General features: G+C 48.2%; 1 protein-coding gene across 1 annotated transcript in view; it reads left to right on the forward strand.

Annotated features, from left to right (window-relative positions):
- Positions 1 to 243: 243 nt before the first annotated feature.
- SMIM24 (small integral membrane protein 24) overlaps positions 244 to 15,478 on the forward strand; it is a 28,348-nt gene continuing 13,113 nt past the window's right edge. Inside the window, exons 1-2 of the mRNA XM_066574946.1 lie at positions 244 to 329; positions 14,925 to 15,057. Of these exons, the coding sequence (XP_066431043.1) occupies positions 266 to 329; positions 14,925 to 15,057 (197 nt within the window). The 5' untranslated portion in view covers positions 244 to 265. The remainder of the gene's footprint in view (positions 330 to 14,924; positions 15,058 to 15,478) is intronic.

Genomic DNA, 15,478 nt, shown 5'->3' on the forward strand with positions numbered 1-15,478 from the left:
AAGTTAGATGAAATGCCGGTATAATCCCCACCGCTGCAGCGCTCTACAGCCCATTGGATACATAGTAACGAGGGCCATTATCTCTGATAGAGCAAACGAGTTACTGTGTTACAGATCTGAAAGTTGTTGGATTTTACCCCCTGGGCGGCCATAAAATGCAGATAGCTGACTGACTAAATGCTAGAAGTGTTGTGTTGTCAGAGCAGCGAGCAGCCGGTTGGATTTCTGCTTTGAAGCTGAGGATTTCCCTGAAGTCACCCTCACCATGACGGCCGCCGGCACCATCGTTGCGGGTTTGCTATTTGCTGTGTCCACGAATGCACAGAAAGGTAGGTCTGATGTAAGACATGACTTCACGTTACTGTTAAGCCGGATTCAGACGACCGTATTTGTGCACAATACCGTTATCAGAACACATTGTACTGTGCTGCGCATTTGTGCACCGAGTTCCCATAGAAGTCAATGGGGATGCGGAAATGCACGCAAAATCTGCTGAGATGCGTTAAACACTGCTTAAATGCACAGGAAACAGAACACATCTGCAACTCATTAGACTAATTAGCCATTTCAATGGCTGCGGCCAGCGGTGCTTTTTTAAAATCTTGTCTGTGCAAAAAGTGCAGTAAAATACGCGGATGCATGCGCAAAAACATAAATGCTCATTCTGTAAATATGCATACGCACGTGTGAATCCGGCCTTAAAGAGAAGAATACACTACTGAAAATGCAGAACAGCCCCTTAGAGTTTGCTATATTTTTGGCCAGGCGATGCACTTTTTATGTATTCCTTCTGTCCCTGACATACTTGACTGCATAGCTAGAGGTAAAACCAGTAGAAAGGGGGAGATTGTGATCCGCTGTATAGACCTCTGGTGAGACACATCTGCAATACTGGGGTCAGTTCTGGAGAGCTCAGCTACAGAAAGACATTGATAAAGAAGAAGTCCAAAGACGAACTACAAATATGGGGGAACGTCTTAAAGTCGTTGTACCAAAATATAAAGTCATCCGTTATCCACAGGAAAGGGCCTCATTTTATGATCGATGGGGGTCTGACTGCTGGGACCACCACCAATCCTGACAGTCCCTGTGAGAATAAAGTGGAGGTCGTACAAGCACAATGCCAATCCATTTCAGTGACCGGAGACGGCTGAGCGCTCATACGCAGCGATGTCCAGCACAGTCATTAGGATGAATAGATTGGCAGCATACATGTGCGGCCGTTGCTTCAGTCATGCCGGGTCTGTCTGGGCATCAGTGGGGGTCCTAGAGGTCGGACCACTACTGAGCAGAACGTTATATCCTATCCTGTTAATAGGGGATAACTTTATGTTTGGTACAACCCCTTTAAGCATAAAACGTATCAGGAAAGAGTTCGGCATCTTTCAGGCGGGTCAGAATTAGTCTTCAATACCGCAAGCTTAGATTCCACAATGGAGGGTCTTCTGCGGCGGCTCTACGGACGTCTTGCGGATTGTTGCGGCGGTTTTCTAACAAACAGAAGATGGAATTCTGCAATTAAATTCTGTGGAAAAAAACACAAGAAATTCCACTGGACGTTCCACAAACGCATCCACAGCTAAGAGCGCAACTAAATCCGCATCGGTGCCGCATCCTGCAGATAATTCCGTGCCGCGTGAAAGTCCCTCAAAGAACCTAATTGGATGAAAGAAGAGATGGGGGGCATGATGGGAACCTGCATACTTGTCAGGCTACATTCACACGGGCGAGCGGAATATTGGGCTGAGAAGCGTTTTACCCGCGGATGACGCCTGGCATCATTTCTCTGAAATTCCGATCCTTTGGCGTGTTTCATGCGTGTTGGAGGATCGGCAAGTGTTTACTGTCTATTTCATTAGGACTAGGAGACATCAGATCACGCTCGCGGGCACCTCGCACGGCCTGCCATGTGCTCTCTTGCACTGCTGCCTGGACTAGAAGGGCATGGGGTTTGCAAAGGGCACATAGAAGAGCCTGTTTATAATTGCCTGGACAGCAGAATTCTGGCGTCTGAAAGTCACAATTTTGTTGCACCTGCCAAAATTGCAACTTTTTGGGCATTTATGCCACACTACTTTTTTAAAAAGTGTCTGGGACCTGGACTGAAGGATGTGTGGTCTAGACGGGCGTAGATTATAGCAAAAGCCTACTCCAGCTTATAACTGAAATAGGTGTCCGCCTGGCACACGGATGTGCCGACTGGTGTGACAAATGTATCACCCCCATCCTGGCGTGCTCCGTATGGCACATGTTGGGTGGCGGGTTTGAGAGTTGAGCCTGCGACTGTGTTGGCCATCCTTGATAGCCGACACCCACCTGCAACAGCCAATTGGAGAACTACAATCGTGCCTGTTAACTCTTTAAATGCTGCTGTTAATTCTGATAGCAGCATTTAAATGTCCTAAACAGGATTGTGACATCCGGAGCTACCCTCCTACGATGAGATCATGGGGTGCCGCCTGGGTGTCTGAAGACCCAAAGGGTGCCATGAATGATTGCCTATTAAAGGGAGTTTGTCACAATGTTTTTGCAGCCCTCACTAAGCAGCTAAGCCACACCCACCTGACCCTCCAGCCAATGATTGGCAGCTCTCTCTTTGCACAGAAATAGGCAGATAGTCAGTCATTGGCTGGAGAGCGGGGTGGGTGGAGCTGCCTGCAGCTCATGAATATCCAGGACTTCATTAAGTAGTCCTCTATGCAGGTGCTACTACTACTAAAATGCAAGTTTCTCCAAAACTCCTGCACAGATCCACACAACAGACATCACTGTGGTCAGTACAACTGACACTGCCTTGTACTGCCCTCGGAGAGGGGTGCAGAATGATGGTGAGAGAGTCTCTTAAGATGTGCTAGTGGCTGTGTCAAGTCTTAATAGAATTGTCAGAATAGTGTACCATAATATTGCGTTATACTATTAAAGCGATCAAACAATCGCAAGTTCAAGTCCCCGATAGGGACATAACAAAAAATATTTCATTTGTTTGTACTTTTTTTTCTAATACAAAAATAATAAATATTAAAAGTTTAAGAATTTTTTTTTGCACTTGTCACATTAATAAAATTTAAATGGCTAACGGTATTGCTGCATCTTTAACTGTGCAATTCATCAAAATGTAAAAGTCCAATTTATTAAAATATCACCTTATATGAGGCCCATTTACACCAGCAGATCGCTCAAAAAATCACAGAGGTGAGGAAAAAGAAAAAAAACACATTCACTGAAAAAGCCAAAAATACAATACCTGAAGGTCTGCAAAGCGGACACGGTCGCCATAGGCACGATCGCCATAAGGCAGGCACAATCGCCGTAGGGCAGGCGCAATGGCCTTAAGCCCTGAAGATATGTAGTCAGCCAGACAATAATGTGTGGAGGAGCAGCTTGTTCCCGGCAGGCTATTATGCAGTCACCCACTCAACCCAGCCCAGATGGGGAGGAGTGACTGCACATACTAATAGCCTGCACATGTGAACGATACCAAAGATGTCAGCCATAGATGGGTGGTGACCCACCATACAGGATATCAACCCTGGCTGATATGACAGCGGGTTGCCCTGTATCTCCAAGGTGGGCCACACTGGCTGACATCTTGGGCTCCCCCACCAACTAGCAAACTACATACAAAGATACTAATGCATACTAATAAAATGCGGGTGTTGGTACTGCATTTTGGCCAAAACGCATAGGCTGACGGACCGCGGGTTGATATCCTGTATGGTGGGTCACCACCCATCTATGGCTGGCATCTTTGGTATCGTTCACATGTGCAGGCTTTTAGTATATGCAGTCACTCCTCCCCATTCTGGGCTGGGTTGAGTGAGTGACTGCATATTAGCCTGCCGGGAACAAGCTGCTCCTCCACACATTATTGTCTGGCTGACTACATATCTTCAGGGCTTAAGGCCATTGCGCCTGCCCTACGGCGATTGTGCCTGCCTTATGGCGATCGTGCCCATGGCGACCGTGCCTGCTTTGCAGACCTTCAGGTATTGTATTTTTGGCTTTTTCAGTGAATGAGCAGATCGCTCAAAGATCGCTCAAACGTCAGTGTGAGTGACAGCTTTGAGCGATCATTTTGCATAAACTATTAAGTAGCTACTCAGTTACTTAAATACCAATTAAAGGGGTTGTCCCGCAAAAGCAAGTGGGGTTCAGCACTTCTGTATGGCCATATTAATGCACTTTGTAATATACATCGTGCATTAATTATGAGCCATACAGAAGTTATTCACTTACCTGCTCCGTTGCTAGCGTCCTCGTCTCCATGGTGCCGTCTAATTTCAGCGTTTAATCGCCCAATTAGACGCGCTTGCGCAGTCCGGTCTTCTCCCTTCTGAATGGGGCCGCTCGTGCCGGAGAGCTGCTCCTCGTAGCTCCGCCCCGTCACGTGTGCCGATTCCAGCCAATCAGGAGGCTGGAATCGGCAATGGAACGCACAGAGCCCACGGTGCACCATGGGAGAAGACCTGCGGTCCACCGTGGGTGAAGATCCCGGCGGCCATCTTCGCAAGGTAAGTAAGAAGTCACCGGAGCGCGGGGATTCGGGTAAGTACTATCCGTTTTTTTTTTTTAAACCCCTCCATCGGGTTTGTCTTGCGCCGAACGGGGGGGCTATTGAAAAAAAAAACAACCCGTTTCAGCGCGGAACAACCCCTTTAAGTGTGCAAATGAAGCCTCAGCTGAATGCAGTTAATAGCCCGAGGGCTCTTATCTGCGCTCAGATCCTTTTTTCTCCATGGGGAAACAATACTATCAGCACTCCCCGTGGAGAACTACTGATAAGGCTGAAGGACGATTTTTAGGTTAGCTTGAATTTAACGATCAGCTAACAGTGCCCGAAAAGTGGACGATGGGCACACATTTACACGCACCGATTATCGCTAAAACGATCGCCGATTAGCGTTTTTTGGGGGGTTTTTTAAGCGATCATCGGCTGGTGTAAATGGGCCTTTAATCCTGCATGGTGAATGCTGTCAGAAAAAAAACACACAATGCCATAATTGCAATTTTTTTGGTCTCCCTGTCTCCAAGAAAAAATGAATAAAAAGTGATCAAAAAGTCATTTTTACCCAAAATGGTATCAATATATAAACTAAAGTCATCTTTCAAAAAGTGAGCCTTCACACATCTGTGTCAACGGAAAAATAAAAATGTTATAGGGGTCAAAAGATGAGGGCAGAAAGCAAAATTCCTTAAAAGATATCTTATTTTTGTTAACTAGTACAACATACAAAAATGATGACACTATATAAATTTAGTACGGCCGTAATGAGACTGGGGAAGGCGATGGCGAACCACCCCAAAAAACAGTTTGCCAAGAAAACGCCATGTTGTGATGTCACCTGAGGAGTCAGCCATGAGTCGGTGCTTGCACCAGGGGACTTTAGCTAGCTACTGCTGTAATTGTACTGGCCCACAGAAGAAAAATAAACGGCATTTTTAATGCACCATGGTTGATGAAAAAAAAAACACCCCCCAAAATGACGCAATTGTATTCTTTCCCAATTATTCCATTTAGAAATTTTAAAAAGTTTTCTAATTCTAACACATTATATGGTGCAACTGAAATCTACAACAAAACGTGTCGATACATCACCGGAAGAATCCGAATTTTTTTAAAGTGGAGAGAAAAAAAAATACAAATAATAAAAAAAAAAGGAAACCAAACCAGGAAGGGGTTAAGAGGCGAGCGCCTTTTAATATATTCGTTGCTCATACTCAGGCGCAGGTATTACGTGTACTGGTATGTGAAACAAGTAAATAAGCCCCAATGGGTGTATTTTCACAAATGGAGGTCGAGATAGTCCGGACAAGTTCTGCCGTCGAATGGCTCATTGGACGGTTTAAATTAGCGCTCCGCGTAGAAAATGTGGGTGAGCGGAGCGGGTATTGGGGGATTGAACTCGCTGAGGAAGAAAAAATATTGTGCTTGTAAAAATGTGATATTCTATATGAGTGTGGTGCGATTTGCAAGAAAATCACACTGCATCACTGAACGTGCCATTTCAAGCAGCCTCTGAGAGCCTTTCTATAGGCCATGGGTCGAACCACTTTTAGGCCCTCAGGTGGCAAGACTGTTTTCTGAAGGTCCGCAGAGCAGCCAAGACTGTTTGCCTACTGAAGACTTACCTGTTAAAATATAGAGTAATGCAACACCATAGAATTGTTTTATACTGTATAAGCGATCAGACAATCGCAAGTTCAAGTCCCCTGTGGGGACCAATAAAAAGATAAAAATAAAGATTTTTTAATTATTGTAAAAAAATAATAAATTAAAGTTTTCAAAGTTGTACTACCGTAAAAAAAAAAAAAAAAATTAGGAATCTGTATCGCTACATCCATAAAGGTCCAGTTTATTAAAATATCACATTATTACTAAACCTGCATGACTAACTCAGTCAGAAGATATATATCACCTGAAAAATAAAATAAGTTATGATTCTTTGGACGTAGGAATACCAGAACTGCAGAATGGGAGCCGGACGCAGGAGCATCAATAACCCTTGGTTATGAAAGGGTTAATATTGCAAATAATGATGTTTAATTGATTAAAAAAAAAGGGTTGAACTCGGTAAGCCTTGTGTGGCAGAGAGTGCTAAAGCAGTTCTAAGCTCTCACTCATGACCTGAAGGTTGCAAGTTCAATCCCCGCTTGGTTCAGCTAGCTGGCTCAAGGTTGACTCAGCGGCCTTCCATGCTTCCGAGTTTGGTAAAGTGAGCACCCAGCTTGCTTGAGTCAGGGAAATAAATTACTTGAAAGCGCCGTGGAATACATTGGCGCTATACAAATAAGGTTTATTTTATTTGATGCAAAGACACAAAAGTTTCCGCTGATTGTGGTTATGACAGTGACGGGTCGATCGGGGTTAGAGCCAAGTTCAGTGTGGGAAGTTTGTGCAGATTTTGATGTTATTTTCCAGTGTCTCATACAAAGAAGAAACAATTGTATCAGAGCCCAGGAAGTTTGAATTATGACTCAAAAATAGTGGAACCCCTCCAAAAACACCTCTTTGAGAATAACCATTATTATCTGTAATGGATTTAAAAATAGTGGTGGAAAGGGTATCAATTCTCCTTAAGGAGCGCACCTAGAAGGTGTGAGCAGACTTATAAGGCCGCCCATGCTCTTCTGGGAAATATGCCACCTACTGGAAGGCAGCATTCCTGCACATCATTATCAGACCTTTTAACAAGCCTTATAACAATGACTGGGAATATAAGCCAAAGCCAAAATCTTCTCCAGAAGGAAGACATACCCATGTACAGGCTGTCTCCAGGCAATCGCCGACACTCTAAGCTTCCTGAACCCCAATAGGCAAATAACGGCTAAATAGAAAAAAGTAGGAAAGTTCCAGTGCGACTTACATCTAGAATAACAATGTAATAAAATGGTCACAAGTAGAGATGAGCGAGCACCAAAATGCTCGGGTGCTCGTTACTCGGGATGAAAATTTCGCGATGCTCGAGGGTTCGTTTCGAATAACGAACCCCATTGAAGTCAATGGGCGACCCGAACATTTTTGTACATCGCCGATGCGCGCTAAGGTTTCCATTTGTGAAAATCTGGGCAATTCAAGAAAGTGATGGGAACGACACAGCAACGGATAGGGCAGGCGAGGGGCTACATATTGGGCTGCATCTCAAGTTCCCAGGTCCCACTATTAAGCCACAATAGCGGCAAGAGTGGCCCCCCTCCCCTCCCAACAACTTTTACTTCTGAAAAGCCCTCATTAGCAATGCATACCTTAGCTAAGCACCACACTACCTCCAACAAAGCACAATCACTGCCTGCATGACACTCCGCTGCCACTTCTCCTGGGTTACATGCTGCCCAACCCCCCCCCCCCCCCCGCACGACCCAGTGTCCACAGCGCACACCAAACTGTCCCTGCGCAACCTTCAGCTGCCCTCATGCCACGCCACCCTCATGTCTATTTATGAGTGCGTCTGCCATGAGGAGGAACCGCAGGCACACACTGCAGAGGGTTGGCACGGCTAGGCAGCGACCCTCTTTAAAAGGGGCAGGACGATAGCCCACAATGCTGTACAGAAGCAATGAGAAATATAATCCTGTGCCACCGCCATCAGGAGCTGCACACGTGGGCATAGCAATGGGGAACCTATGTGCCACACACTATTCATTCTGTCAAGGTGTCTGCATGTCCCAGTCAGACCGCGTTTTTTTATAAATAGTCACAGGCAGGTACAACTCCGCAATGGGAATTCCGTGTGCACCCACAGCATGGGTGGCTCCCTGGAACCCACCGGCTGTACATAAATGTATCCCATTGCATTGCCCATCACAGCTGAGGTAACGTCAGGTTTAATGTAGGTGGGCTTCGGCCCACACTGCATGCCACAGTCAGACTGGGGTTCTTTAGAAGTGGACACATGCAGTTACAACTCCGTGTGGACCGACAGCATGGGTGGCTCCCTGGAACCCACCGGCGGTACATAAATATATCCCATTGCAGTGCCCTGGACAGCAAAGCTAACGTCAGCTTTAATGCAGGTGGGCAAAAAATTAATTGGATTACACTGTAGGCGAGGGCCCCAAAAAATTGGTGTACCAACAGTACTAATGTACGTCAGAAAAATTGCCCATGCCAAACCAAGATGGCAGGTGAAACCCATTAATCGCTTTGGTTAATGTGGCTTAATTGGTAACTAGGCCTGGAGGCAGCCCAGTTAAAATAAAAATTGGTTCAGGTGCAAGTTTCAACGCTTTAATGAGCATTGAAATGTATAAAAATTGTTTACAAAAATTATATGACTGAGCCTTGTGGGCCTAAGAAAAATTGTCCGTTCGGCGTGATTACGTGAGGTTTCAGGAGGAGGAGCAGGAGGAGGAGGATGAATAGAATACACAGATTGATGAAGCTAAAAGGTCCCCGTTTTGGATGGTGATAGAGAACGATGCTTCCATCCGCGGGTGCAGCCTACGTATTGCTTAGGTATCGCTGCTGTCCGCTGGTGGAGAAGAGAAGTCTGGGGAAATCCAGGCTTTGTTCATCTTGATGAGTGTAAGCCTGTCGGCACTGTCGTTTGACAGGCGGGTACGCTTATCCGTGATGATTCCCCCAGCCACACTAAACACCCTCTCTGACAAGACGCTAGCCGCAGGACAAGCAAGCACCTCCAGGGCATACAGGGCGAGTTCAGGCCACGTGTCCAGCTTCGACACCCAGTAGTTGTAGGGGGCAGAGGCGTCACGGAGGACGGTCGTGCGATCGGCTACGTACTCCCTCACCATCCTTTTACAGTGCTCCCGCCGACTCAGCCGTGACTGGGGAGCGGTGACACAGTCTTGCTGGGGAGCCAGAAAGCTGTCCAGGCCCTTAAAGAATGTTCCCCTGTCTGTGCTGTACATGCTGCCTGATCTCCGCGCCTCCCCTGCTACCTGGCCCTCGGAACTGCGCCTTCGGCCACTAGCGCTGTCGGATGGGAATTTTACCATCAGTTTGTCCGCCAGGGTCCTGTGGTATAGCATCACTCTCGAACCCCTTTCCTCTTCGGGTATGAGAGTGGAAAGGTTCTCCTTATACCGTGGGTCGAGCAGTGTGTACACCCAGTAGTGGCCATAATGCGTGTAACGCGAGGGTCACGAGAAAGGCATCCTAACATGAAGTCAGCCATGTGTGCCAGGGTACCTGTACGCAACACATGGCTGTCCTCACTAGGAAGATCACTTTCAGGATCCTCCTCCTCCTCAGGCCATACACGCTGAAAGGATGACAGGCAAGCAGCATGGGTACCCTCAGCAGTGGGCCAAGCTGTCTCTTCCCCCTCCTCCTCATGCTCCTCCTCCTCCTCAACGCGCTGAGATATAGACAGGAGGGTGCTCTGACTATCCAGCGACATACTGTCTTCCCCCGCCTCCGTTTCCGAGCGCAAAGCATCTGCCTTTATGCTTTGCAGGGAACTTCTCAAGAGGCATAGCAGAGGAATGGTGACGCTAATGATTGCAGCATCGCCGCTCACCATCTGGGTAGACTCCTCAAAGTTTCCAAGGACCTGGCAGATGTCTGCCAACCAGGCCCACTCTTCTGTAAAGAATTGAGGAGGCTGACTCCCACTACGCCGCCCATGTTGGAGTTGGTATTCCACTATAGCTCTACGCTGCTCATAGAGCCTAGCCAACATGTGGAGCGTAGAGTTCCACCGTGTGGGCACGTCGCACAGCAGTCGGTGCACTGGCAGATTAAACCGATGTTGCAGGGTGGCAGCGTCCGTGTGGGACTTGCGGAAATGTGCGCAGAGCCGGCGCACCTTTCCGAGCAGGTCTGACAAGCGTGGGTAGCTTTTCAGAAAGCGCTGAACCACCAAATTAAAGACGTGGACCAGGCATGGCACGTGCGTGAGGCTGCCGAGCTGCAGAGCTGCCACCAAGTTACGGCCATTGTCACACACGACCGTGCCCGGTTGGAGGCTCAGCGGCGCAAGCCAGCGGTCGGTCTGCTCTGTCAGACCCTGCAGCAGTTCGTGGGCCGTGTGCCTCTTCTCTCCTAAGCTGAGTAGTTTCAGCACGACCTGCTGACGCTTGCCCACCGCTGTGCTGCCACGCCGCGCGACACCGGCTGCTGGCGACGTGCTGCTGCTGACACATCTTGATTGCGAGACAGAGGTTGCGTAGGAGGAGGAGGAGGAGGGTGGTTTAGTGGAGGAAGCATACACCGCCGCAGATACCACCACCGAGCTGGGGCCCACAATTCTGGGGGTGGGTAGGACGTGAGCGGTCCCAGGCTCTGACTCGGTCCCAGTCTCCACTAAATTCTCCCAATGTGCCGTCAGGGAGATATAGTGGCCCTGCCCGCCTGTGCTTGTCCACGTGTCCGTTGTTAAGTGGACCTTGGCAGTAACCGCGTTGGTGAGGGCACGTACAATGTTGCGGGAGACGTGGTCGTGCAGGGCTGGGACGGCACATCGGGAAAAGTAGTGGCGACTGGGAACTGAGTAGCGCGGGGCCACCGCCATCATACCTTTGAAAGCCTCAGTTTCCACAAGCCTATACGGCAGCATCTCCAGGCTGATCAATTTGGCTATGTGCACGTTTAACGCTTGAGCATGCGGGTGCGTGGCGGCGTACTTGCGCTTGCGCTCAAACACTTGCGCTAGTGACGGCTGGATGGTGCGCTGACAGACATTGGTGGATGGGGCCGAAGACAGCGGAGGTGAGGGTGTGGGTGCAGGCCAGGAGACGGTAGTGCCTGTGTCCTGAGAGGGGGGTTGGATCTCAGTGGCAGGTTGGGGCACAGGGGGAGAGGCAGTGGTGCAAACCGGAGGCGGTGAACGGCCTTCGTTCCACCTTGTGGGGTGCTTGGCCATCATATGTATGCGCATGCTGGTGGTGGTGAGGCTGTTGGTGGTGGCTCCCCGGCTGATCTTAGCGCGACAAAGGTTGCACACCACTGTTCGTCGGTCGTCTGCACTCTCAGTGAAAAACTGCCAGACCTTTGAGCACCTCGGCCTCTGCAGGGTGGCATGGCGCGAGGGGACGCTTTGGGAAACAGTTGGTGGATTATTCAGTCTGGCCCTGCCTCTACCCCTGGCCACCGCACTGCCTCTTCCAACCTGCCCTGCTGCTGCACTTGCCTCCCCCTCTGAAGACCTGTCCTCAGTAGGCTTAGCAAACTAGGTGGGGTCAGTCACCTCATCGTCCTGCTGCTCTTCCTCCGAACCCTCTGTGCGCTCCTCCCTCGGACTTACTTACTCGGACTCCAATTACTACTACCTGAGTGATAGACAACTGTGTCTCATCGTCATCGTCCTCCTCACCCACTGAAAGCTCTTGAGACAGTTGCCCGAAGTCCCCAGCCTCATCCCCCGGACCCCGGGAACTTTCCAAAGGTTGGGCATCAGTCACGACAAACTCCTCCGGTGGGAGAGGATTCGGAACCATTGCTGCCCATTCTGGGCAGGGGCCCGAGAACAGTTCCTGGGAGTCTGCCTGCTCCTCAGAATGTGTCATTGTAATGGAGTGAGGGAGGCTGGGAGGAAGGAGGAGCAGCAGACAGAGGATTCAGAGTTGCAGCAGTGGACGGCGCAGAACTCTGGGTGGTCGATAGATTGCTGGATGCACTTTCTGCCATCCACGACAGGACCTGCTCACACTGCTCATTTTCTAATAAAGGTCTACTGCGTGGACCCATTAATTGTGAGATGAATGTGGGGACGCCAGAAACGTGCCTCTCTCCTAATCCCACAGCAGTCGGCTGCGATACACCTGGATCAGGAGCTCGGCCTGTGCCCACACCCTGACTTGGGTCTCCGCGTCCTCGCCTGCATCCACGTCCTCTAGGCCTACCCCTACCCCTCAGCATGGTGTATTACCAGTAGTGCAGAAACAGAACGCTGTAATTAAATGTGCCGCTTATTGGCCTGTGGTTGGAGGCTGACTTCCCTTACGGAACGCACAGCAGAGCCAGGAAAGAATTTTGCGCAAGCCTGCTGTAACACTTAGCTGGCTGCGTATTAATTAGGACTACTACCCCCAGCAGAGACGCAGTACACTCAGGACGGTCACAGGCAGCCCAGATAGAATGTTTTTTCCCAAATTTTTTGGGGAAAAGCCCACTGCCTATATACACAGTATATCTCTTTCACTGTCCTTGCCTCACCACTACTGGCCCTAGACTATGTAAAATTACTGCAGACTGAGGACGCAATGCTCTGCACGGCCGATATACAAAAAAAAAAAAAGTGCAACACTGCAAAAAGCAGCCTCCACACTACTGCACACGGTCAGATGTGGCCCTAAGAAGGACCGTTGGGGTTCTTGAAGCCTAAAATATCTCCTAACGCTCTCCCTATAGCAGCTCCGGCACCAGCAGCACTGTCCCTGATCTCTGTCAGAATGCATCTGTGGCGAGCCGCGGGAGGGGCCGATTTATATACTCGGGTGACACCTGATCTCCCCAGCCACTCACTGCAGGGGGGTGGTATAGGGCTTGAACGTCGCAGGGGGAAGTTGTAATGCCTTCCCTGTCTTTCTATTGGCCAGAAAAGCGCGCTAATGTCTCAGAGATGAAAGTGACAGTAACCCGAACATCGCGTGGTACTCGTCTCGAGTAACGAGCATCTCGAACACGCTAATACTCGAACGAGTATCAAGCTCGGACGAGTACGTTCGCTCATCTCCAGTCACAAGGCAATACGCCAAAGGCAGGGGGCAAAATACTCAGATGTAAGGTTGCTGCAAAGGGCAGAGAGAGGAGAGAGTCGCAGACCCCACTGGTATCCCATGAGGTAAGTTACATTCTCCATACCTACATTACTGGATGCTCATATGTTGTATTCTTCAATGGTTTCCATGTACTTTATACCTAAAAGCTACACGAACAGCAAAAACCAATTTGTGAAAATACTCCACATGCTCAACGGTCCTTAACCCCTTAATGACACGGCCTCTTTTGGGCTTAAGGTCACAACGATTTTTCGTGGATTTTAATCTCCATTTTTCAAAAGCCATAACTTTCTCCGTCGGCGCGGCCGTATGAGGGCTTGTTTTTTGTGCGGCGAATTGTAGTTTTTATTGCTGCCATTTTTGGTTACATTAACTATATTGTAAAACTTTTTTCTTTTTATGATCGCAGGGAGAGAAAACGCATCAATTATGCCATAGATTTTTTTTTTTTAAAGCGTTAATTATGCAGCATAAATGACACACTACATTTTCTGTTGGTCGGTACGATTACAGCGATACCAAAATTGTTACATTTTTTTTAGGTTTTTACACTTTTCTGCAATAAAAACCATTTTTTTGGAAATCTTTTTTTTTCTAAATCGCTGAATTCAAAGTCCTATAACTTTTTTCTTTTTCTATGGACGGAGCTCTGAGGGCTTATTTTTTGCGAGACGAGCTGTAGTTTTTATTGGTACCATTTTGGGCTACATATGGCTTTTTTGATCACTTTTATTGCTTTTTATGGGAGGCAAAATGTTAAAAATTAGCATTTTGCCTCAGTTTCTTTTTTTTTTTTACACTTTTTGCCGTGCAGGATAAAAAGCATGTTCAACTTATTGTACGCGTCGTTACGAACACGACGATACCAATATGTGGAATATGTTTGGTTTTTTTTACATTTTTTTATGCTAATATGAGAAAAAGCACAAAAAAAAGGGTTTTTACATTTTTTTTTTTTTTACATTTTTATTTTTTGTACATTATTTTGATCTTTTCTTTTTACACCATTTGTGTCCCTCTGGGGGACTTACAGTACAGCACTGACTTCTCTCCTGCAATGCCTTATCGCCTATTACAGCGATCATAGGCAATGGTAACACAGGACGCCTGTAGGTGGCGTCCTGTTACCATGGCAACCAGCCGGGCTCTCTGCGATTACATCGCGAGAGCCCGCTGACGCCACAGAGGGTGCGCGCTCCCTCTGTGAACCCTTTCCCTGCTGCGATCTACATAGATCGCGGCAGGTAAGGGATAACAGAGGGGGTCGCATCTCCGATGCACCCCTGCTGTTGCAGTGGGAAGCCAGCTATCAGTGACAGCCGTCTCCTGCTGCCGGGAGGACAGATCTCGCGCTATCCTCATGATGTAAGGCTACGTCATATTGCGGGAAGTACCACCCTGCCATGACGTCCCTTTATGTCATATGGAGGGAAGGGGTTAAGGAGAAATCCTTTAAACCATTCAATATGAAGTAAAACGCATCAGATTACGGCGAGGGCGCCACGTTTTTACAGTCTCACATTGTGACGCGGCATCTAATGATTGTCTATATCATCACCTGCAATGCATCTGTCACAGGCTGAATCATCGCCCAATATCGCCCTCACCTGTGTGAATCTACCTGGCGATGTAGCGCTTATACAAGCTGCTCACAGCTGGTTCCATTTTCCCGCTCACAGTCTCATCTCTGATTTACTTTTTGTCCTCCCTTCTGTGTCTTAACTATTTCTTTTCTCCTGCAGATGTGCGGCAAGAATCATCCAGTTCAGGTTCAGCTGGACTGCAGCCATGGTTGCTCGGTCTCACAGCCATGGTTGTGTTCCTCTTCATTGTGTTCCTCTTACTGATTGTGAACAGACTCTGGTGCAAGAAGAAGTATGTATTAAACTTATAACAGGCAACCCCACCTTAGTTACTTGATAACATTATTTGTGACTTTAGCTGCCACTAGGGGGAGCTCCTTCCATACACAGTTATAAAGTAAGTATTGAGTTCAATGAGATCTATATAAATCAAAATGCTGTGAGCTCCATCTAGTGGAGGCAGCCAGAACTACTGACCCAAGTAAAAATATATTATTAAATTAATAGAATTTTGGACTGACTGCTACACCAACTCTCTCTCTTTGGCCGCCTGCAGATGGCTGGGTCGGATCCCCTGCGAGAATTCTCGCAGTGGGATCCGACCCGCGTCCCTGCAGCGACCAGTGCGGCTCTCACCTCTCACCTGCTCCCGCGGCTCCGGCTCTGTGCTGTGTTGGCTGCCTCCCAGCCGGCGCGCCGGGAGACCCGCACAG

Source organism: Eleutherodactylus coqui, chromosome 7, assembly GCF_035609145.1.
Source record: "Eleutherodactylus coqui strain aEleCoq1 chromosome 7, aEleCoq1.hap1, whole genome shotgun sequence".
In the NCBI taxonomy this organism is placed as follows: Eukaryota; Metazoa; Chordata; class Amphibia; order Anura; family Eleutherodactylidae; genus Eleutherodactylus; species Eleutherodactylus coqui.